This window comes from Pan troglodytes, chromosome 5 (assembly GCF_028858775.2).
Source record: "Pan troglodytes isolate AG18354 chromosome 5, NHGRI_mPanTro3-v2.0_pri, whole genome shotgun sequence".
In the NCBI taxonomy this organism is placed as follows: domain Eukaryota; kingdom Metazoa; phylum Chordata; class Mammalia; order Primates; family Hominidae; genus Pan; species Pan troglodytes.
In genome coordinates, this window is record NC_072403.2 from 40,853,124 (window position 1) to 40,877,256 (window position 24,133).

Below are 24,133 nucleotides of genomic sequence, written 5' to 3' on the forward strand. Positions count from 1 at the left end.
CACTGCAACCTCCGCCTCCTGGGTTCACGCCATTCTCTTGCCTCAGCCTCCCGAGTAGCTGGTACTACAGGTGCCCGCCACCACGCCCGGGTAATTTTTTGTATTTTTAGTGGAGACGGGGTTTCACTGTGTTAGCCAGGATGGTCTCGATCTCATGACCTCGTGATCCGCCTGCCTCGGCCTTCCAAAGTGCTAGGATTACAGGCATGAGCCACCGCGCCCGGCCCCTACTAGTTATTTTTAAGCTCCCATGTAATTCCAAAATGAAGCCAGTTTGAGAATCAGTGATAGTTCTTGCCCTGATAGTTGTCAGGCTCAAAAAGCCTACAGTAATAAGAGCTTATCGTGATGGCTTGTGTCAGTGATGGATGTGGTCACCACAGATATAATAAACTTGGGTATTACAGTTACCAGACCATGTCTGGCATGACTGAAACCTAAGTAAGATGCTCCCTATACTGTGTCTATGAGTGTAACTTTCTGCAGAGATGTGGTTAGACCATTTTTAACATGAGGCAGGAAATTTGCCAGTAGTGATTATGACCTTGCCTTTAGCAGGGCAGCTTTGTGAGAGCTGCTTTCATTCTGGCGAAGAAGAAATAGAGAAAAGTTTTTTTTTTTTTTTTTCTTTGCTGGATGGTTTAGACTTTTACAGTTCTTTAGCCCTAATGGCATACTTTTTATAAAATCAAGAACAATTTATTCTGGTTGTTGGGAGACAACTTGGATATAAAAGAGACAGTAGTATTTGCTTCAGAGTAAATAGTTTTTCTGGATTGGAATTTTAATAAGAATAAGTTGACTTTCTTGGCTCTTTCTATCACACTCATCTTGAGATGTACAACCTGAAGAATCCTTTTAAACTTCTTTGGGTTACTACTCTGCCCCAGAATTACTCCACAGAAAGATCCTGTGAGTTTTTGTTAATGTAGGTGTTGGTTCATCAAGAGAAAGTGATAATCAACCAGAGAAATGTTGGGTTAAAAAAGAGAGAAACTGAAGGGACAGCTCTAAGTTTGCTTAGGAAACTCATGCCATAGCTTAATAGGGCCTTCCAAATGGGTATCCTAAAAGGTTTGTTTGGCACAGGGAGGACCTCAAAGACTTGCTTTCTGCCCAGCATTTCCCCTTCCTCCAGACTTTCAGGTTACATGGAATTTGCCCTTCAGGGCCCAGTCATATCATAGGAGGCCATGGCTGGCAGGCCGGCTGTATCCTCTGGCCAGCGAAGGCTGTTGGCACTTTCCTGGCAGCTGCTCTCCTTGAGTTGTGTTTGAGCTCAGTGCAGCTTCCTCTGCATCCTCTGTTTATTTGTGTGCATTTATCTTTGCATGTGTCCTGCTACTACTTTTTCTGTCCTTATTTCATTAAAAAATTTTTCTTTGCCATCGTTCTCACCTTTTGGGGAGTTGCTCCCAGCAGCTGTGGATCTTTCTGGTATACTTGGTATAGTTGGAAAAAATGATGCAGTCAAATGCCAGATCAAAAGCAGATGGAATTGCATATGCATGTTTGGGTAATTCCTAATCCATTACTTTTAGTGTTATTAATAGAATTAAAGCAATTGCAGAAACATTTAATTTTGACCTTTTGACCACTGAAAGGTGCACAATATTGACTTAACTGACAAACCCCCTCTTAAGCTTTCTTTCCCAAAAGTAGCAGAAGCCTCCTGGATAAATTTAGGAATCTCAAAATCTTGTGGGAGAATTATTTTCATCAGTGCTTCTCAAAAAGGAGAGGTCATGGGACTTACTTTATTTCTGCTCTAATTAGACATTGTCAGTAGTAAAAGAGCATAATTGGAATGACTAACATTTTGCCTCTGGTGGTTGATAAAGCACACAATTCTCCCATTTTATCCCAAATTCTGTCTTTAGTTTGAAACAAAATTGGCATTAGAGGACTGTGGGTTGTGAGCTTGAATTGATAGCAATATTACATTTGAATATTTTGCACCTCTCACACAAAACATGCCAGCGTTTGCCTCTTTCTTACATAAGAAACATCTTCCCGTGCTGGCTGCCATTTTAATGAAGTAGATACTGCATGCGTTGCTTGGTGCAGGCTCCTGGGGTAGGCACAGTGCAGTGTCAGGGTCCCTTATTTCTCTGTAACTGAGCCCGAGTGCCCCCTTTACCTGGAAATGGCTTTTGGCTGATACCTTGAGCGATTTTTAGTCTGCTCTGTTACTTTCACTGTTGGCTGATTGATTTGCATGCAAGAAGCTGTGCAGATGAAAAACTTTTATTAAAAAGCTTATGTGTAAGGCAATGGATGGTTGACAAATCCAGAATCAGAACCATAGGGTTGAATGCCTACAAATTGTAAAACCATTTGAAGTTTAAACTGAAATAATAGCAGTGATATTATTGGTATTCATCTTGCCAGGGCTTCCACCAAATGCCTGCCACATTTTCTTGTTCACTCTCCTTACAACCGGGAGACCCTTCCTTCATGGCACACAGGGCATTGCCATGGCACACAGGGCATTGCCAGTGTTTAAGAGATGACTTCTCCCCTCTCACAGTCACTGGGGGAAGGTGTCACTGATTAGACCAGTCAGGCTTGTTTGTGGGGGAGTATGCCTGGATTCCGACTTTTATTAGCCCCCAAGTGTTGCTGCTATTTTTCTCATTTAAATTTCAGTGGTTTTACAAGTGGTTGTCCCAGTCAGGTGCCTGTCTGCCAGTGACCTTTCTGATGTGATCTGCTTGTTAACCCTTTAGAACAATGACAACGAGACGGCCCTGCATTGTGCAGCGCAGTATGGCCACACAGAGGTGGTGAAGGTGCTCTTAGAGGAGCTGACGGACCCCACCATGCGCAACAACAAATTCGAGACCCCTTTGGACCTGGCAGCACTGTACGGGCGACTGGAGGTGGTGAAAATGCTCCTTAATGCACACCCCAACCTCCTGAGCTGCAACACTAAGAAGCACACCCCTCTGCACTTGGCAGCAAGGAATGGCCACAAAGCCGTGGTCCAGGTCCTCCTCGATGCTGGCATGGACAGCAACTACCAGGTAGCAGGGCGGGTGGGGGCTCCTCCAATCTCAAGAGACTCAGTCATTTTGCAGAAGGCACAAGGACCATGCTGCTGGGCTGTGCTCTTTATTTAGCACGTTTCACATCATGTTTCAAATGCTTATTTGCTGACTCATTCTAATGTGACACTATAGAAACAATGAACTCCTCAAGCAAGTCTATTATTTTTTTGTTTCTTTTCAGGGGGTAATCCGTAGTCATTAAACCCTGAAAAGATGTGCTTATGGACTGGCTCTCAAAACCAGAAAAGTTTCATTATCTTCCTATCCATGTGTTCCCACTGCCACCATTTAGCGCCTCCACAGTCTCATCAGCTTGACGTTGCCAGCAAGAAATGCCACACTTCCTTTCTTTGTTAGCCTTTCCCATTCAGATGAATAATTCCTTAGGTGTTGTGTTGACCAAACCACATTTGAAGTGAGGGTGTTTCTGTTGTACTTTTCTTCTTATTACTCCTTCCACCCAGGAAGGTAGAGTTCTGAGGCATTTCACCAGTAGATGGCTCTAAGAGTAACTGTTCAGTTATTCACACCTGGCCTGCTGGTGGCACAGAATGGCCTTGGTGTATGGGCCATGATCGTGGTTTTGGAATCCACACAAGAAAAGCTGGAAAGATAATGACAGAGGGCTTTGTGTAGTTTGTTTTATTTTATGTCCCTTCTTGTCTGTGTCCCCTTTGTCACGTGAAGCCGCACCAAACTGTTCTGATGACATCCCGCTCTGCGCTCTCGTTTGCTTTCCAGACGGAGATGGGCAGTGCTTTGCATGAGGCTGCTTTGTTTGGCAAGACCGATGTGGTGCAAATCCTGCTGGCTGCAGGTGAGAGGTCGGCAGCGCTCTTGTCTACACAGCATGCCAGGGTTGGGATTGTTTCTCCCTAGTCCCCTAAGGGGATTTTTGCTGGCTGTGTTTGAACTCAATGTATGTGTATCTCCACTGGTTGATTACAAGTGTGTAAACTGTTCTTGAATAGCTGGATTAAATGGCTCTGGATGAAAAATGTTGGCCATGCTGCTGACAGCCTTAAATGTCCTAAAATTTGACCCTTTTGGAGGCTAGCTTGAAAATGCTCACTCCCCTGGTCCACCTGGTGTGCCTTTCTAGGAATTGACGTCAACATAAAAGATAACCATGGACTGACTGCCCTAGACACTGTTCGGGAACTGCCTTCTCAAAAGAGCCAGCAAATAGCGGCATTAATTGAAGGTATCATCCTTTCTCCCTGTCTGGGTGACCAGGGGACACACGAATTGAACCAAGGCATTTGTATTTGGTGCAGCACTTTTTATTTTTATTTTTTGATCTTTCCATGTAGATCACATGACTGGAAAAAGAAGTACAAAAGAAGTAGATAAAACCGCCCCACCCCAGCCACCTCTCATCTCCAGTATGGACTCCATATCACAGAAGTCTCAGGGTAAGGTAACTCTCCCCTATCAGTAAAGGGGTGCTCAGCTTGAAAAGAGTTGAACATTCGTGGGCAGAATGGAAAAATCTTAATTTAAATAATAATTTTGGGGGGTTGTGAGTACTTAGTTTATATTCAGTTCATTTTTTGCCAACTACTATGTGAAGTTTTATTGGACATAGTTTATGCTTTTGACTGTGGGCCTCTTTCCTACTTTATTTTAGCCTCCACTTTTCCAGTTGGCTCTGTGAGATCTATTCTGAGATGTGTAGTAGAGAGGATCATCTCAAAATGAATTCAAATCTCAGTGAAACCTTCTTTTTCTAACACATAATCACAATCTAGTGCCTTGTACACAGTTGACGAGTAATAAAATTTTTTTTTTTTTTTTTGAGATGGAGTCTCACTCTGTTGCCCAGGCTGGAGTGCAGTGGTGTGATCTCGGCTCACTGCAACCTCTGCCTCCCGGGTTCAAATGATTCTCCTGCCTCAGCCTCCCAAGTACGTGGGATTACAGGCACCTCCCACTACGCCCAGCTAATTTTTTTTTGTATTTTTAGTAGAGACAGGGTTTCACCATGTTGGCCAGGCTGGCCTCAAATTCCTGACCTCGAGATTTGCCTGCCTCAGCTTCCCAAAGTTCTGGGATTACAGGCGTGAGCCACCGTTCCCAGCCAATATTTAATGAGTATCATCTGATTGGTAGGGGGGTACATGGCAAATTTTGATAATATATCATATGAGCAACAAATGTGGTCTGGATGGGAGCTTAGGGAGTCTAGCCTAACAGTAGTCAGGATCCACCTTTTCAGATGCATTTAGCAGCCTTTTGGGTCCTTGATATGATGAATACAAAGATAGAATAAAGATTGACACCTTTCCCCAAATATAGATCACAATAAAGAAGGCTAGAAAAACAGAACAAAGCTAAAAATGAAAAAGGGAAAGGGATTTCCCAGAGGAGTGCAGGGAAATAAGGGCTGAAGGGTGCCCAGCTCTCTGAACTGTGGAGTCCTTGTCTTCCTCCCACATGCACTTTTTTTCTTGACCGCATAATCTGCTAGTAATGGGATTAGTAGTTCACTAACCTCTTCAAGGATTTTACATTTATGGTTTTGATTATTTATAGGTGACCCAGAGTTGCCTGGGCTCTAATAATTGGTAACTTTGCAGAGTCACACATTTGGATTGCAGGTGCTCCGAGGCTGATAGTTATGTAACAGGCCAAGCTAACAGCTGCATGGGCCTCCAGCTCAGAAAGCCTTTGCCGTCCTCTATTTTGCTTGAGCACGTGGAGGCTCTTATTAAAGAATGTAAAGGGTAACTTAAGTTTTTCAGTTACACCTTGCTATATCTTATGGGTTAAGTTTATGTCATTATGGTATTGAGGTATTTTGGGACTTTATAAAGGCCTTGGGAGGTATCCCTTATAGATGTCAATGGTTTTTCATATTGAATTAAAGAAAAATCTGTTTAGATCTCAGGGTATAAAGAACAGCTGAAACTATACGTATTCTTGTCCATGGAACAAAGTAATCATTTTCTTGCTCTGGGTTAGTGTTTGTGAGCGCGGGTGACTAAAGAGGCTTTGGGTTGCTGCAGTGGTTGGAACCTGAGATTCTGCTCCCCTTTAGTGACTCTCTTGCCCTCCATCCTCCTCTCAGGTGACGTGGAGAAAGCAGTGACTGAACTGATTATCGATTTTGATGCAAATGCTGAAGAAGAGGGTCCCTACGAAGCTCTGTATAATGCCATCTCCTGCCATTCGTTGGACAGCATGGCCAGCGGGCGATCATCTGACCGAGACTCCACGAACAAGGAGGCTGAGGCAGCAGGAGTGAAACCTGCTGGAGTGAGGCCTGTATGTGACCCGGGGCTTACACCTCCTGGGGGCTGTGTTGGCTGGCTGGCCCCTGAGGTGATGGGGCACGGGGAAGGGAGGTGTGATCCCTGGTGCCAGCTCATGTTTCCGGGGCCTGGAGCCCACTTATTCTCTTCTTCATGGGACTCTGCTGGGTCTCTCTTGCTGAGTGTACTGAAACTCTACAGATCACACTGAGGTTAGAGTTTCATTTTTTCTAGTTTCAGTATAAGCAGCTTGCATCTTTGCGTGACTTCATTGGCCTTAGAGCAAATTAAACATCTTATTTCTATTTAGCCTTAGTGTTGCTTCTGTCTTTGGAATTTTTGCTGTATATTGTCTGTTTTCTCTCTGAAAAGCAGAAACATACAGTGAAAGCTCACTGAAATGAGTTCCTATCTGTCCTGAGTGTATGCTTACTATCCACTTGCCCTGAAAGGATTCTCCATTTGGATTTGGGCAGGTTCTGGATTCAACAGGGTTGTAGCGGGGCTTAACATTGTATTTATTAGTATGTGGCATTCCTATTTTATCTAATTATAATGCCTCCAGCCATTGAGATAAGAGGATGAGAACAACTCTGAATTTTTCCTTCTCAAGGTCCACTTTCTCATCTTTCTGTTTCTTTCTCTAGTACAGATGCTCCTTGATTTTTACAGTGGGATTATATCCCGATAAAGCCATCGTAAGTTGAAAATCTCATAAGTCAAAGATGCAGGCAATACACCTAACCTACCAAACACCATAGCTTAGCCTAGACTAGGTTAAATGTGCTCAGAATATTGCATGAGCCTACAATTGGGCAAAATCATCTAACATAAAGGCTGTTTTATAATAAAGTGTTGAATAGCTTATGTAATTTATTGAATACTGCACTGAAAGTGAAAAACAGAATGGTTTTGTGAGTACTGGAAGGACAGTTTCTACTGAATGCTTATTGCTTTCCCACGATGATAAGGTTGAAACATTGTACCATCGCTTTTACTTCTAGCCTTGTACATTGTTCTCAAGATAACTTACCCCTGGCTTCTCCCCTAGGGTTATGTTGGGAGTGTAGGCCTGAATCACTGGTCCCACTGACCCTCCTTCCTCCACTGCCACGCACAACAATTTGAGGTTTTGAGCAGTGCCCATTAGCTAAACTGACCATTGCTCTAATGAGATCCTAGTGCTAACCCCGTCTGGAGACATATTTTCAGGCCTATGTTATTTCTTCCTGTTGGAGGGGCTGGCCTTTCCCTTTTGGTCTGAATCTGGCTTGGGACCATTTTGATGATCCTTTGGCTGCAGGTAACTCTTGTTTTTCAACTCTTCTTTCTTGCCCTGGGAATGGCCTTATGATTCTTAGAGTGTTCTTTTTCGTTAGGCTCTTTGCTGTGCCCTGCTATGCCCTGAAACACCATTTTAGTACGGATCTTGGAAAGGCCCGCAGTCTAGTGGTAGTCCACCAAAGTGGGTGTTATCAAGGACTGTGACAAAACTCCTTGTGAGCGGTGAAAGCAAGTGCATGTGCTGAGCACCACCAGTATAGCACTTCTATAGACAGCTAGTTATTTCACTTATTTTGCTTTTAGGCACAACGGAATTAAGCAAATCCAGGTTTGGAGGAAGGTGGTGTTTTAATTGGTACTTATAGGTGATGCCCATTAGGGGGCGCTGCAGTCTTTGCAAGAAGCTGCTCAGGGTTACTGAAGAAAGCTGAGAATGATTTCCTGTGATTGATTTACACAGGTCTCTTTGTTCCCTCCTGCTCTCCTTTTTGCCTCCTTCTCTCCCTCCTGTGGTCCTAAGCAGAAACGGGTGGATGCTTTGCCATTTTTACTTGTGTATGTTGTGGCTGTGCTGTCTTCCTGGCCCTTGGTAATTAACTATGGCAAAGGGCCTGTTTACCTCTTGGTAAACACAATGGATGGTATGTGTAAATCACTGCCGTACTTCTAAGCCCTGCTCCAAAGTTTTCACCTTAGAGAAAAAGACACAGGTATTTCTCTTTCCTTCCAGTGTCCCTGGTGATTGTTTCTTACACAAAAAGCTTCCATATTGTTCTTTCTAGGCTTTTTTGGCCTTAGGAAGGCTTCTAGGATGAGTTCTTTTTGTTGTTGTGTTTTCTTTTTGTTTTTTTTTCCCTCAGTTACTTGGTGTCCCAAGGTTGGTTAACTGGTGATGGATACAGGCCTGCTCCTTTTGCTGTTCCCTTCCTTACAAGGTGGCACTGGGACCAGGTTCCTGCACTTCTGGAGCAAAGAAGGGTGGGGAAAGTGGGACTTAGTGGGACATCTGATATAAATAGCTTTGTTTGGCTTGAACATACAGGCTTGTTTTGAAGTTGTTGCCATTGGGCATCCATCTGGTTCCAGGGTCTATGGGAATGACCGACTTATCAAGATAGAATACTGAGCAGTGAAGCCTGTTTTAAGAGAGAGATTATGGATGCCAAAATGCTAATGCGAGTAGCTCCTAAAACGTGAGAAACATCTTTCCATGCAGATTTTGCTTGGGCTCTCGCGTAACTCAGCGTTCTGTTCTTTGACTTTCTGAAATACTCCTGTTTTAACAACACAGTGAACAAACCTACAAGCCAGGGAATGAACCTGCAGGACAGCTCTTGTTTTGGGTCCCCCACTGCCTTTAGTAGGAACACTGATTCTCAAGCATGACCAGGGCTTTGGAATATAAACAGTGCTAAAGGCCCTGCAGGTACAATGGCAAATATCTCTTCAGCTTTCAGTTTTCCTTCATCAGGATCATCCTGTGTCTTCCTGAAATTGTTTACCCATGATCTAACTTATCCTGTGTCACCTTTTCAGTGACTTTCTTATTCTAGAGCAGGGGTTGGCAAACGACAGTCCACAAGCGTCTGTTTTTGTAAATAAAGTTTTATTGGAGCATAGCCACACTCATTTATTTACATATCATCTGTGGCTACTTTTGCATTATCATGGCAGAATTGACTGCAAAGCCTAAAATATTCACTATATGGCCCTTAAAAAGCTTCTTTTCCTTTTAAAAATGGGTTTAGATGGGCTGGGCACGGTGGCTTACACCTGTAATCCCAGCACTTTGGGAGGCCAAGGCGGGTGGATCACAAGGTCAGGAGATCCAGACCATCCTGGGTAACATGGTGAAACCCTGTCTCTACTAAAAATACAAAAAATTAGCCAGGTGTGGTGGCGGGCACCTGTAGTCCCAGCTACGCGGGAGGCTGAGGCAGGAGAATGGCATGAACCCAGGAGGCGGAGCTTGCAGTGAGCCGAGATCGCGCCACTGCACTTCAGCCTGGGCGACAGAGTGAGACTCTGCCTCAAAAAATTTTTTTTTCAAATGGGTTTAGATGAAATAGAGTTTCATATAATACTTATTATTGAAGGAGGCAACCAAGGATAAGAGAACAGGTTGAGCTTTTTGCTAATAAATGGGAGTAGACCAGTATCAGAGCGTTAACGTTTCAACAGGAATTAACATTTTTGTCCTTGATTACTTTCCTCATTACTTCCTCAGTAACTTTGATTTGTTAGAACAAATTTCACAGGTTGATTTCTTTTGATCCAGTGTTTCCTCTTTCTAGAGTAGACTGAAAAGTGAACCACTGATTTTCCTAAGGTAAAGTTTTATGTATCAGTATTATGAAGGAAATTTTCTAACAAGGCAGTTATGTGTTCTCAGTACTGGCATTTCTCACTGTGGTCTAGGATATGAAAGAGGTGTTTATGATCTCTGCTACAGACATCAAAAACCGTAGAGCATGCTAATTGAATTGTGTATGTATGCACAGGGTTCTCCATCTGTTCAGAGACGAAACCTTGACTTTAGTCTCTCAGGGGAGTTCCATACATTATTTTTTTCATTTCTAAGGGCTAAGATGAGGGCAAACCAAAAAATTAGATACTTAAAAAAGAGATCGCAAAATATTTATTTTTTTCTCTTGTGCAGAGGGAACGTCCACCGCCTCCAGCAAAGCCACCGCCCGACGAAGAGGAAGAAGACCACATAGATAAGAAGTATTTTCCCTTGACAGCTTCTGAGGTAGAGGGTTGTGGGTTTATTCCCCATTGCTGAAATTTGAGTTTGTTGAAAAGTGCATCGATGCGTGCTTTAAAAGTCTTTGCTTTCTCATCTTCTCATCAGCTCTTTGGATTATAAATTTGTATTATGTGTACTAGTAATCTGGAATAAGACCTTCCAAACTCACAAAGAATTTTAATATAGCTCTCGCAGACAGGCCCAGTATTGATCTGCCATACCACACGGAAAGTAAAATGTACATTTTTTCCTGGCTCCAATAAGCTGAACAGTCTCACTTTTTGCTTTTAAGCCTCTTGTCTTTTGATACAAGATGTAGAGCTTCCCTTTAATCACTGTTCCCTAGACTGTGCCTCATTAGCAAGCTTTAGTGCTTCTGCCCCAAACTTCTTATTCCTGTTTTTGTATTTTTTCCTGTTCATTTCACATGAAGACTCTACACCAGGACAAACATGAATTGAGCCATGAAGACTCAATTAGAAAAGACATAGGAGTTATGTGGGATGGCCGGGGCTGGAAGATCAAAGAAGTTTATTTGAAAAGAATAGTCTACCCTTTTGAAAAGGAAATGTCATCATGAGGCAAATAACTCAATCACTTAGAAGTGTGAAAAAATTGTGTTTTCCTTAATCTTTTATCTTCAAAATGCTCTGCTAACACTTCCTGCCATTAGAATATATCTATGGAATATTTATTGAAAATATTACATAATTTTATTAGTCATTTTGTAGCTCATTCAATGCCCTATTCTCTAATTTAAAAATCAGCTAATATAAAACAGTTAATTACTCTCATCACTTTGTCCCTAGAAGTTCGAGTTATTGATTTTTTACAGTATTGCCACGGACCATGGCAGGTTCTTTTATTCAGTATAAACACATGGAACCAGAAGGATGGCTTTAGTTTAACAAAATGTATAAATACAAGGAAGCCCTTTTAAAAACGTAAAAGTCAGTGTTGGAGATAGGGGAAGATTTCTATGCTAGGTACAAATTCTGTCCTTAATTCTTTCCTTTAATTACAAAATGCTTATTATAATGTCTCATCTAAGGGTTTCTAGATTTGCAGCCTGTTATTACCACCTCTGGATAATAACACATTTCTAGTAGATCCAAGTGTACGCAGTAAATCCTTCCATATTTTTATATAAATAGAAGTTTGTCTCATTACCCCCCTCCTTTTTTTTTTTTTTTTTTTTAACAAGGAGAAGCCTAATAATAAGAATATTCAGTTGGGGCTGGTTCTCTGTAAATGCCTTCTGCCCCTCTTTAACAAGGACTTGAGTTAAAATTCATAATGCTTGGGCAAGGCTCTTAAAGAAACACTGGATTATACCCAGAACTTTCTATTCTCCCAAGGTTTTCTAAAGCATGCAATGTGGCAATAACACAGTGTCAAGAAGTGGTGGCTGGGAGAGAGAAGGGGGAAATCTTCATATTACTCTCCTAGATGGGAGAGTTTGAGATACATTTTCTAAAACTTGCTTCTGAATAGCCTGGAATTCTGGATCAGTTGGACCAGCATAGTCAGTATTTGGAAGATGGTGAAACACTGAATTTGCTAATTTACTGGTGATTATAGGTACCTGAATACAGAGGTGATACGGCCTGCATATGATCCAGGCAGATTTTATTCATATGCTGTAGTTTGTAGTCTGAATGGTCTTCTTCAAAGTGTACTATTATATATATTTTTTGGACTTTGTTGTCTTTCCCTGTCTTTCCTTATACTGTTAAAGCTTTAATACCCTAGACTCTATCATATCTCAGGAGACACTGACTTCATCAAACTTAGGTTTTTGTCTTTGGCAAGCTATCTGCCCCAATATTTGTATTCCTATTCCTAAGCCTGGTCATTGTCAGATGACTCATAGAAGCCTTTAGGAGAAGCCAGAGTATACCTAGCTCTAGGAGTGCTTATCAGATTAATGACCTGATCATGAAACTGGCTTAAAAACATTAGACACATATACTCACACACATACACATGCTGTGTAGATGTTTTTGCCCACAGAAGGGGCTGCCAGCTGCATCAGGACTGGCCGTAGTCTTCTCTGTGCTCAGATATGCTAAATATTCATGGAAGTTGCAGCTGCTGGAGTATCTCTTCCCAGAAAGCTCCCACACCCCAACTGGACATTCCATTGGTCACTGTTAGGTGGTGACTGCTCATAGCTTTTCTCTGCAGCAGAAATGTTGCTTTCCACATAGCCGGGAAAAAAAAAAATATATATATATATATATACACACACACACACACACACACACACACATATATACACACACATATATATACATACATATATATACATATATACACACACATATATATACATATATATACACACACATATATATACATATATATACACATATATATACACACACATATATATACACACATATATATATATGGCTTTGATTTATTGCCAGCCCTGGAGGAAAGGAAAAAAAAAAAGATTAAGGAGTAATTTAGTAAAGAGCAGAATCCTTTCTGTTGAAAATCATTTATTGCCGTATTGACTATGACATAGGGCTTCTGGAGTGGGAGCTAGGAAGGCTCAAAGAAAAGCAGTTTATTGTTTTATTGTGAGGACTTTTAATCCCATAGCTGGTAGGAGCCAGCACCAAGAAGAAATGATCACTCTACTTGTCGTCTGGGTATGAGCAATTGGATGAAGAAGAAAATGAAAGCCAGAAGAAAATGAGGCCATACTGGTCCAGGATCAAGGGAATTGACTTTTATGCCCATGGCTCTGTTGTGAGCTTTCTGTATAACCTTGGACAAGTCCCCAGACCTCTCTGGGAACCAGGTTTGTCATCTGCGAATGAAAGAGCAGAACCGGGTGCTCTCTGGCTGTTACTGTGATGGTTAGGATCCCTTCCAGCTCTGGCATTTGATGGTTCTCTGCCTCTATTTGTCCTGCACAAGAACTAGGCACAGAGTGAAAGCAGGTCCAGTGGGCCTGATTTTCCACATGGAAGCCATCAGCCCTCTGCTGCATGAGAAGAAAGGATATTATAGGCTGGGCATCCAGGCTGTCAATTACCTACCTCTGAAGGAAGCATGCCCGAGGCTATATGAGAGTTCTTCCTGTGTGCGGAACACTCACTGAATCAGATTGCTAGGGCTCGGTGTAAGTGATAGCTGTAGGTGCGTAAACCTGCAGAACACAAATTCCTGCCTGTGATGCCTGTGGTATTAAGTTGACACAGTGTGAACTGCTTAATGGTCCCTCTTTGTTCCCTTAATTGTGTTCCTATCAAGAGGCAAGGAATAAGTAATATGAGTAAATGGCTCATTGTAATGAAATAGCTTTTAGCTTCCAGGTAGCTTGCTGTAAGTGGAGGTTCCTGCTGTGCTTAGCAGAATTTTGGAAGGAAACTGTCCTTTTGCCTTTAGAGTGGCAGCCTTGTTAACAAACAGGAGCTGCAGTTTCTTGTTTAGTCTGACGCTACTAGAGTCCTTGTTGTCTCATTAGGCACATAACACAGTGAGCTATGCCTTGAGAAGCAAAAACCCGACGAACCACAAACCCGATGCATTTCCAGTGGGCTGAGGGACATGTCAGTATGGAAGGAAATCTCTGTGTTTGCCAAGGAATCACATTTTTAGGGTAGCATTATTTGTTAGATGGAATTGGGAATTCCCCCCCACTCCCACCCCCTTGTTTGTAATACATTACTTGTCCTAGCCAAACTGATCAAGAAGAGATCTTGAGCCTTGGTTTGCTGTTCTAATAAGTAGGATTTGTCTTAATACTAGCTTATTCTTATTTTTCTTCTTATTTTGCCTGTGAAACAGTTTGGATTCTTAGGACAACTGGGCCAGAATTATCCTCTAAAGCAAGGACATCCATTGTCTCTCACAAAGTGGCTGTAGCACTAATTGTGGTGTCTACAGCTTGATTCAAGGGAAAGCGTGGCTACTCTGGTACCAAGACAAGCTGTGGCCATCAGGCCCTCAGCTGGTCAAAGCCTTACAGTTGCCAGGTGTAGGAGCCAGCTCTGGTTCCGTTATTTCATCAGAGACACTTGACTGCCTGGATTAGGAATTTCTCAGTAGACAGCTGCTTTTCCCCCTCCACACTGAAATTCAAACTTTCTAGCCACTTGACTCTTCAGAGCAGAGATTGGTGGAAGTAATTTAAAATTGTATTATCATAAAGGTTGTAGGAATCCAGTTTTGGGGATATCCTTCCCAATAACCCTCAGGACCTCTGAAGAAAAGCTCACAAAAATAGAGATGGACTTACAGACAAGTTTGTTTCTAGTAAACGTCAAATGTTGAGGGTCAGTTGGAAGTCATTTTGGTTTCCTCTTGAGGTGGGAAGGATTCCAGTCTTTGGATAGTATATGTGCATATTAGAAAAGAAACATGGAGAAAGAGGTCTGCCTTCACGATGGAGCATGGCTAAGAGCTGCTTGGCAAGTATTAGCCTCAGAAAAGAGATTATGCAGAACACTGTAGGCATGGGAGATGCAAGAAAGGAAGGATCCTGGATTTTATTTAGCATTTTTTGAAGACTAAAATCAAAGAAAAGGGAGTTTTTTGTTTTTTTGTTTTTGTTTTTCCTTAGAGACAGGATCTTGTTCTGTCACCCAGGCTGGAGTTCTGTGGCACAATCCTGGTTCACTGCAGCCTCAAACTTCTGGGCTCAAGTGATCCTCAGAAAGGGGTGTATTCTAATCAAAGGCCTTTCAGATTAGAGGTATGGATATATATCCAGAAATGCAGTTGTGATTCTATGTGACACTTGAATTATTCACCTTCTCTTTTCCACCTTTCTTCTTTGATGAAAAAAGAGCCAATAATCTCGAATTTGTTCCACACTGCCTGTCTTGGTATTAGCCACATGCACAAGATACACTGGATGTTTCTCTCCCTTAGGTTCTGTCCATGAGACCTAGGATTCATGGGAGTGCAGCCCGGGAAGAAGACGAACACCCTTATGAACTGTTGTTAACAGCAGAGACAAAGAAAGTGGTGTTGGTGGATGGAAAAACAAAAGGTACGTTCCCCACAACTCCTGGCAGAACCAACTCCAAAGGGATTTTTAAAGTTTGTGATCCTGAGTGGAAGGGGAAGATGTCGTAACTATGATATTCCTTGGGTTGTGGTGGTTGGGTTTCACGATGATCTGGGATGGTGGGTACATTATGGCTTTTCATTTCCAACACCTGACCTATATGCTCTAGGTTGGAGTTGGCTGCCACCTTCAGTATGCGAAGCAAGGAAAAGGTTAGGTCAGACTAGGTGCTAACTGTGGGAGGAGAGACCACAAGCCCCATGGCAGAGATTGATTTGGGGTCTCAAATCATAAACCCTCAAGTTAATGCTGTGGAAAAACAAGCTCAACAAGTCAGTCCCTTTGGGTTCAGGCTGACGGCACAGACTCTGCTTTTGAGTCCTGACCTCAGAGTGAGACACTCCTGGGGAGGGGCCCGTGATTGGCTGCCACCCTGTAACTAGAGTGCTCTGTCGCCTTGGCCTACTTTCATTGCCTCTGCAAAATTCAGTTTCCTCTGTAAGGGAGTGAGTGCTGCAGTACTGAGATCCAGCCCGTCGATATAAGTGCAGTCACGACAGAGGTGAGTGTGCACTGCTGGAGAATTTGTGTCAACCCCTGTTCTAAGGAAGAATGATAAGGGACAATGCAGTTCCCACTGCAGTTTGAAGGAACTCTTGTGACCTTTCCCAGCTCTCTACAGCTTGCAGGTATTAGGGCCTTCATGGGGTATGCGTACCTTCTTTCAACCCTAAGACATTCCATGGTTCAGGTAAGAACAGAGGATGAGATGGTTTCCTTTGAAATGCCCTTTGCTGAGATCTGTCAGTGGGTAGAGGGCGGCAAAGAGAATGTGTGCATATGCGTATGACATTGTAGACTTTATTTTTAATGGTCCTGTTTAAAAGGTTTTCTCTTGCATGCAGACATTGTGGTCATTTTCATAGTGTTTTTTTTGTTTTGTTTTGTATTTTATGGTTTCCATTCAGAGCTTTTAAAAAAAGTTATAATTTAGATACAGTAAAATTTATCCTTTTTGGTGTGTAGTTCTGTGAATTTTGACAGATGGAGTTGTATAACTGCCATCACAATAAAAATATAGAACAGTTTCATCCCCAAAATTTTTCCATGTTCTTTTGTAGTCAACCCCTCTACCTTCCCTTATTTCTCACAACCACTGCTCTGATGTCTGTCCCAATAGTTTTGCCTTTTCCAGAATGTCATATAAATGGAATCATACAATCTGTAGCCTTTTGAGCCTGGCCCCTTTCACTTCGCTAATACATTTGAAATTCATCCATGTCATTGCATATATCAATAATTCGTTCCTTTTCATTGCTACTATCCCATTGTGTGGATATACCCCAGTTTATCCCTTCTCTAGCTGAGGGATATTTGGGTCATTTACAGTTTTTGGCAATTACAAATAAATCACTATAAACATTCACTTACAGATTTTTGTGTGAACAGAAGTTTTCATTTCACTTAGATATGTACCTATGAATGGGATTGCTGGGTATCCCAGCAATAGATGTTTAACTTTATATGAAATATATAATATGTTTAACTTTATAGGAAACTGCCAAACTATTTTCCAGAGTGATTATACCATTTTGCGTTTCCATCAGAAGTGTATGAGAGTGATATACATCTACTTGCTATATATATCATCCCTAGCACTTAATATTGTCAGGTTTTAAAAATTTTAGCCATTCTAGTAGATACGCGGTGTTAGTTCATTATGGATTTAATTTTCATTTTCCTAATATCTAATGATGTTGAGCATTGATTAATGTGATTAGTTACCATCCTTAATATCTAATTAAATGTCTATTCAAATTTTTGCTCATTGAAAAAAATTAGATTGTTTTCTTATTATTGAGTTGTGAATTCTTTATATATTTTACATACAAATTCTTCATTAGATATGTGATTTTCTCCCAATCTGTGACTTGTCTTTTTGTTGCCTTAACAGTGTCTTTTGAAGAGAAGTGATTCTTAATTTCGATAAAGTTCAGTTTATCCTGTTTTTAAAAAATGGATAAGGTCACCAATCTTTTTTTTTTTTTTTTAAGACGGAGTCTTGCTCTGTCACCAGGCTGGAGTGTAGTGGCCCAATCTCAGCTCACTGCAACCTCCACTTCCTGGGTTCAAGCAATTCTCCTGCCTCAGCCTCCTGAGTAGCTGAGTCCACAGGCGCGTGCTACCACGCCCAGCTAATTTTTGTATTTTTAGTAGAGCTAGGGTTTCACCATGTTGGCCAGGATGGTCTCGATCTCTTGACCTCGTGATCCACCTGCCTTGGCCTCCCAAAGTGCTGGGATAACAGGCGTGAGCCACCATGCCTGGCCACCAATCTTTTCTATGTTTTTTTGCTAAAAATTTTATATCTTAGGTCTTACACTTAAATCTATGATCAATTGTGAGTTAATTTTTATATATGGTGTGAGGTATGGATCAAGTTTCATTGTTTTACAAATGGCTATCCAATTGTTTCTGCACAATTTGTTGAAAAAGACCTTCCTTTCACTATTGAATTGTCTTTGCAACTTTGTTACTTTTTTCAGAATTGTTTTAGATATTCTAGTTCCATTGTCTTTCCCATTTAGAATCAGCTTATTGATTTCTTCTCCATCCCCACACCCTGTTCTTAGTGTGCACAGCTGGTTGATTTCTACAAAAAGTCCTGTTGGGATTTTGTTTGGGATTATATTGAATCTATATTGATTGTGAAGAATTGATAACTATATTGAGTCTTCCAATCATATTGGTAGAATTTTTTTTTTTTTTTTTTTTTTTTTGAGACAGAGTCTTGCTCTGTCACCCAGGCTGGAGTGCAGTGGCATGACCTCAGCTCACTGCAACCACCACCTCCCAGGTTCAAGTGATTCTCCTGCCTCAGCCTCTCATGTAGCTGGGATTACAGGCATCCACCACCATGCCTGGCTAATTATTGATTTTTAGTAGAGACGGGGTTTTGCCGTGTTGGCCAGGCTGATCTCGAACTCCTGACCTCAGGTGATCCACCCGCCTAAGCCTCCCAAACTGCTGGGATTACAGGTGTGAGGCACCAAGCCTGGCCATATTGGTAGATTTTTAATTAAAACATTTAGAAAAGGTGAAGTAGAACACCAATGCCCTCTCTAGTCATTCAACAATAAATTATGCTTAAAAAACTAACCCTTAAAAAACAAGCAATTAATGAATGCTGTGTTTGAAAATGGTTCATAGTGAAGGAATAATTTTTAGCATCATGGAGGAGGGAGATTCCAGTTCTTTCTCTCTTTCATTCAAAGGTTTCATCTGGAACCACCACAAGATAATTGACTCAACCTTTGGAAGAAAGAAAAGTGGAAAGTTAGACTAACTTCATAAGTGGTGCTGGTGTCCTTAGCTACCAAGTGTGCTTGAAAGGGATTTTGTATCCCCATATCAAGAGATCGTCAGGTTAAGGAGGGAACTGCCAAGGAGGACTTTTGGCTACACATCTGGTCCTCCTGTGCTTTGGTTTCTTCCAATTCTGCAGTATTGGGCTAAGTGTTGAGAGTGGGTGGTATAGAAGCAGATTTAATTGAACCACAGGCTGTGGGATGTGCCTGCCTCAAGGCTTGCTGTTTAGATCACTCAAAGAGCTTTCAGACAAAATACCTGAGACACTGAATATGAAAATGGGCTCTGCTAGTTTCTTAGAAGCCTTGCCTATCCTGGCAGCCTGGCAGGAAAAGCTAGCCTAGAAGGAGTGCCTGCTAAGGTTGGTATAAGTGAGGCACATCAGCAGACCATGTGGTAGGTATTACTGAATCTTTTCTGTATTTCCTTTAATGTCATTGTCTTATGCAGCTTTTATGAATTAATTGATCAGTTTTCAAAAGGCCATGTTAGTGAGACTGTCAGAGCTTTTAACCCCTCCTTAGTATAATTTAAAAAACTACAATGTGTGAGGGGTGGTGAGGGAAGAGAGAGACCCTCTCATATTGTTTTATACTCAGAAAAGGAAAGAGAAGCAAAACTAAAGGCAGGTAGCCCGGCACCTAGGAACAGACCCAAAACCAAGGAACCAGACCCGAAACCAGGCCTGGGCCTGCCTGACCTAAGCCTGGTAGTTAAAATTCTACCCCTGACCTAGCAACTGATGTTATCTATAGATTATAGAAAGACATTGTAAAACTTCCCGGTCTGTTCTATTTCACTCTAACCACCGGTGCATGCAGCCCCTGTCACGTACCCTCTGCTTGCTCAATCGATCATGACCCTCTCACGCGGACCCCCCTTAGAGTTGTGAGCCCTTAAAAGGGACAGGAATTGCTCACTCGGGGAGCTCGGATTTTAAGACACTAGCCTGCTGATGCTCCCAGCTGATTAAAGCCACTCCCTTCACTATCTCGGTGTCTGAGGGGTTTTGTCTGCGGCTTGTCCTGCTACATTTCTTGGTTCCCTGACCGGGAAGCGAGGTGATTAACGGATGGTTGAGGCAGCTCCTTAGGCGACTTTAGCCTGCCCTGTGGAACATCCCTGCGGGGGACTCCAACCAGCCAAAGCGACGCGGATCCTGAGAGTGCTCCTGGGTAGGCACTTGCCCTGATGGGACGCCTCGCCAGAGCAGTGTGTGGCAGGCCCCTGTGGAGGATCAGCACAGTGGCTGAACACCGGGAAGGAACTGGCATTTGGAGTCTGGACATCTAAAACTTGGTAAGACTCGTCTTTGGAACTTGCCCACTCCATCTGAGTGGAAGCGTGGCCTGATCACCCACGGTGTGCCTTTATCGGCACTTTGGTTTTGGTTTTGACATGTTTTGAATTCCTTGACAGGATTGGTCTTGGGAATTTGCCTCTACCATTTGAGCGGAAGCATGGCCTGATCACCCATGGCGTGCCTGTACCGGCACTTTGGTTTTTGTTTTTGACTTGACTTGGATTGCTTGATACTTTGGTTTTGGTTTTGACCTGGCTTGGATTTCTGTATACTCTGATTTTGGTTTTGATTTTGGTTTGGTGTAAACTGCAAAAGTGTGTGTGTGCCCTTTTTACCTGTTCTTTGTTTTGTGCGTGTGGTGTGAGCGTGGTGTTTTGTCTCAAAGAAGCATGGGTCAGGAACAAATAAGCCCACCCTACTAGGAACTATGTTGAAAATTTTCAAGAAAGGATTTAAGGGAGATTACGGTGTTACTATGACACCAGGAAAACTTAGAACTTTGTGTGAAATAGACTGGCCAGCATTAGAGGTGCGTTGGCCATCAGAAGGAAGCCTAGACAGGTCCCTTGTTTCAAAGGTATGGCACAAGGTAACCTGTAAGCCAAGGCACCCAGACCAGTTTCCCTACATAGACAGTTACAGCTGGTTTTAGACCCCCTTCCCCACCACAGTAGTTAAGAGAACAGCAGCATAAGTGGCTGGCAGAGGCAAGGAAAGACCAGCAGAGAGAAAGAGAGGAAAAGACAGGAAGAGACAGAGAGACAAAGAAGGAGTCAAGAAAAGAGAGAGAGAGACAGAGAAAGAGAGAGGCAGAAAGAGGAAGAGACAGAGGCAAAAGGAAAGTCAAAGAGAGAGAGAGAGAGAGAGAGACACAGAAAGTCAAAGAGAGAAAAAGAGAAAGAGAGAAATATACAAGTAGTTAAGAAAAAAACAGTATACCCTATTCCTTTAAAAGCCAAGGTAAATTTGAAACCTATAATTGATAATTAAAGGTATTCTCCGTAACCCTGTAACACTCTAATACCACTTTGTTGTCAGTGTAGTCAGTGTAAACAAGGGCGTATCCCGAAAGCACTGAGGCCTTCCTATCAAAAATCCTTAACCCAATAACCCGCGGATGGCCCAGATGCATTCAATCTGTAGTGGCAGCTGCTTTGCTAATGAAAAAAAAAAAAAAAAGCCATCTATACCAATTCTAAGTTAATTTAGACTAAACAAGGTCTTATTAATAGCAAAGGATAATTGAAATCCCAAACTTACAAGGTTTTCAACAAAAGTAAAGTTTGCTAAAAGTTAACAGTGTAACATGTATTATAGTAACTTCTAATCTTGTGGCCTTAGACAGTCTAGTCCACAGACGTAAAGAAAGTTCACTTAAAAAAAAAAAAAGAATGGTTATCTTCAAAGAAAAAAAAAGTGGAGGGAGGCAAAATTTATGTAAAAAGAGTGTTATATAGTAAATTCTTGTCCTGAAATAAATTAACCGGTTGTTTAAAGAAAAAAATGTTTGTAATAAGTCAGAAAGTTGAGACATGTTGAAGAATTGTCTGTGAAAGTCATGAAAGAAAAAATGTTATAAAAAATTTATGCAAAAAATGTTGTATAATTTAAAAGTAATAAAGCCTCCTGAGTACTATTAAAGAAACAGTTTATGTGCAAGGTGTATAAGGAAAGTAAAATATACCTTTGGTAAAAGGATTATAAGGAGGCATAAGAATGTGGATTTTTACCTACATTAAAAGGTTAAAAAAATTATTGCTTTGAAAGTTTAAGCAAGTTTTAAAATGTTAATTTTAAAAAAAAAATTCTGTGTGTAAACATGTTAGCTAAAGTTAAAAAGGTATCATTCAGTTTTTCTGTGAACTGGACATTAAAGTAAAAATGCAACAGGTTTTTCTTAAAGCACCAACCTGCTCTTTAACAAAAATTATAAAAGGTTAAAAAGAGTCTATAAAAACTTACCTTATGGTCAAACATGAAAAATTGGATAAATATGTCTACAAGGTTTTATTAAAATTAAGTTTAACGTTAATAACACACTAATATAAAGGTAAAATTTAGCTTATCTGGTATAAAAATCATATAAGAAGCATTATTAAATATAAAATGGTGTTTAGCTTTCTTTGGTCTAAAAACTAATAAAAATTGGTGCTGAAGGAAACATTCATTTTACTAGAGGATCATAGAAGTTAAAGACTTAAAACAAACTTTGGCAATTAAGACAGGATACCAAGATGCAAATGCCTGGTCGGAATGGATCAAATATTCCATCTGCACATTAAACAAAAGCAATTGTTATGCTTGTGCACATGGCAGGCCAGAGGCCCTGATTGTCCCTCTTCCACTAAGGTGGTCCTCCAGTCGGCTCCATGGTAGCTCTTTTCCGGGATTCTACAGCCTGGAGTAATAAGTCATGCCAAGCTCTCTCTGCTATATCTCAAAGTCCAGCACCCTGCGGGGCAGCCCCTGAGGGCCATCCAGCTTCCATCTCCCAACACTAGGTTCACTTCGTGTCTCTCATGACAGGGAAGAAACTTAGCATTCCTTGGAGACCTGAAAGGATGCAGTGAGCTTAAGAATTTTCAAGAGCTTATCAATCAGTCAGCCCTTGTTCATCCCCGAGCGGATGTGTTGTGGTATCGGGGTGGACCTCTACTGGGCACTCTGCTGAATAACTAGAGTGGCACTTGTGCTTTAGTCCATTTGGCTATCCCTTTCACCCTGGCATTTCATCAACCAGAGGAAAAAAAAAATGGCAGTTGGAGTTTTAACCCAGACTGTAAGGCCCTGGCCAAGGCCAGTGGCCTATCTCTCAAAAGAATTAGCCAGGGTTTACAAAGTCTGGCCCCCATGTCTAAGGGCCCTGGCAGCAACAGCCCTGTTAGCACAAGAAGCAGATAAGCTAACTCTTAGGCAAAACCTAAACATAAAGTCCCCCCGTGCTGTGGTGACTTTAATAAATAGCAAAGGACACCATTAGCTAATGAATGCTAGACTAACTAGATACCAAAGCTTGCTCTGTGAAAATCCCCGCATAACCATTGAAGTTTGCAACACCCTAAACGCCACCACCTCACTCTTGCTATCAGAGAGCCCGGTTAAACATAACTGTGTAGAGGCATTAGACTCAGTTTATTCTAGTGCGCCCAACCTCCGAGACCATCCTTAAACATCAGTAGACTGGGAGCTGTACGTGGATGGGAGCAGCTTCACCAACCCCTGCAAAGTGACTCTGAAGAAGACGACAAGCCCTGCTTCAGTTACACCCGGAAGCTGACTGGTCCACGCATGGCCGAAGCATGAGGAAACTCATCGCGGGACTCATTTTCCTTAAAATTTGGACTTATACAGTAAGGACTTCAACTGACCTTCCTCAGACGAAGGACTGTTCCCAGTATATACATCAAGTCACTGAGGTAGGACAAAAGATAGCTACAGTCCTATTATTTTATAGTTATTATAAGTGTACTGGGACTCTAAAAGAAACTTGTTTGTATAATCCTATTATATCCAAGGTATGTAGCCCAGTCTCTAAATGTTATGTTTGTGGAGAAACTGTAATAGAAGATCAATGGCCATAAGAAGCCTGAGAATTAGTGCCTACAGACCCAGTTCCTGATGAATTCCCGGCCCTAAAGAATCACCCTGATCATTTCTAGGTTCTAAAAGTCTCAATTATTAGACAATATTGCATAGCTAGAAAAAAGAAAGAATTCACTCATTCTGTAGGATGACTTAGTTGCCTAGGACAAAAACTGTATAATAGTACCACAAAAACAGTTACGTGGTGGAGTTCAAACTGCACAGATAAAAATCCATTCAGTAAATCTCCAAAGTTGCAGACCGTTTAAGCCCACCCAGAATCCCACCAGGACTAGACGGCTCCCACTAGGCTATACTAGATATGTGGACATAGAACCTACGCTAAGCTGCCTGACCAGTGGACAGGTAGTTGTGTTATTGGCACTATTAAAACCATCTTTCTTCCTACTGCCCATAAAAACAGGCGAACTCCTAGGCTTCCCTGTCTATGCTTCCCGCAAAAAGAAAAGCATAGCTATTAAAAAATTGAAAAATAATGAATCGCCCCCTAAG

At 41.8% G+C, this 24,133-nt stretch overlaps 1 protein-coding gene across 11 annotated transcripts in view; it reads left to right on the forward strand.

Annotated features, from left to right (window-relative positions):
* The window catches only part of ANKS1A (ankyrin repeat and sterile alpha motif domain containing 1A), a 202,741-nt gene that overhangs the window by 90,326 nt on the left and 88,282 nt on the right, over window positions 1-24,133 (forward strand). For 10 of the 11 annotated variants that reach the window (XM_518420.8, XM_024357155.3, XM_063812380.1 and 7 more), the window contains 7 exons: window positions 2,730-3,026; window positions 3,792-3,867; window positions 4,153-4,254; window positions 4,364-4,465; window positions 6,121-6,317; window positions 10,248-10,340; window positions 15,228-15,348. In XM_518420.8, coding sequence (XP_518420.3) covers window positions 2,730-3,026; window positions 3,792-3,867; window positions 4,153-4,254; window positions 4,364-4,465; window positions 6,121-6,317; window positions 10,248-10,340; window positions 15,228-15,348 — 988 coding nt within the window. The remainder of the gene's footprint in view (window positions 1-2,729; window positions 3,027-3,791; window positions 3,868-4,152; window positions 4,255-4,363; window positions 4,466-6,120; window positions 6,318-10,247; window positions 10,341-15,227; window positions 15,349-24,133) is intronic. The other variant, XM_024357158.3, reaches the window with a different exon arrangement.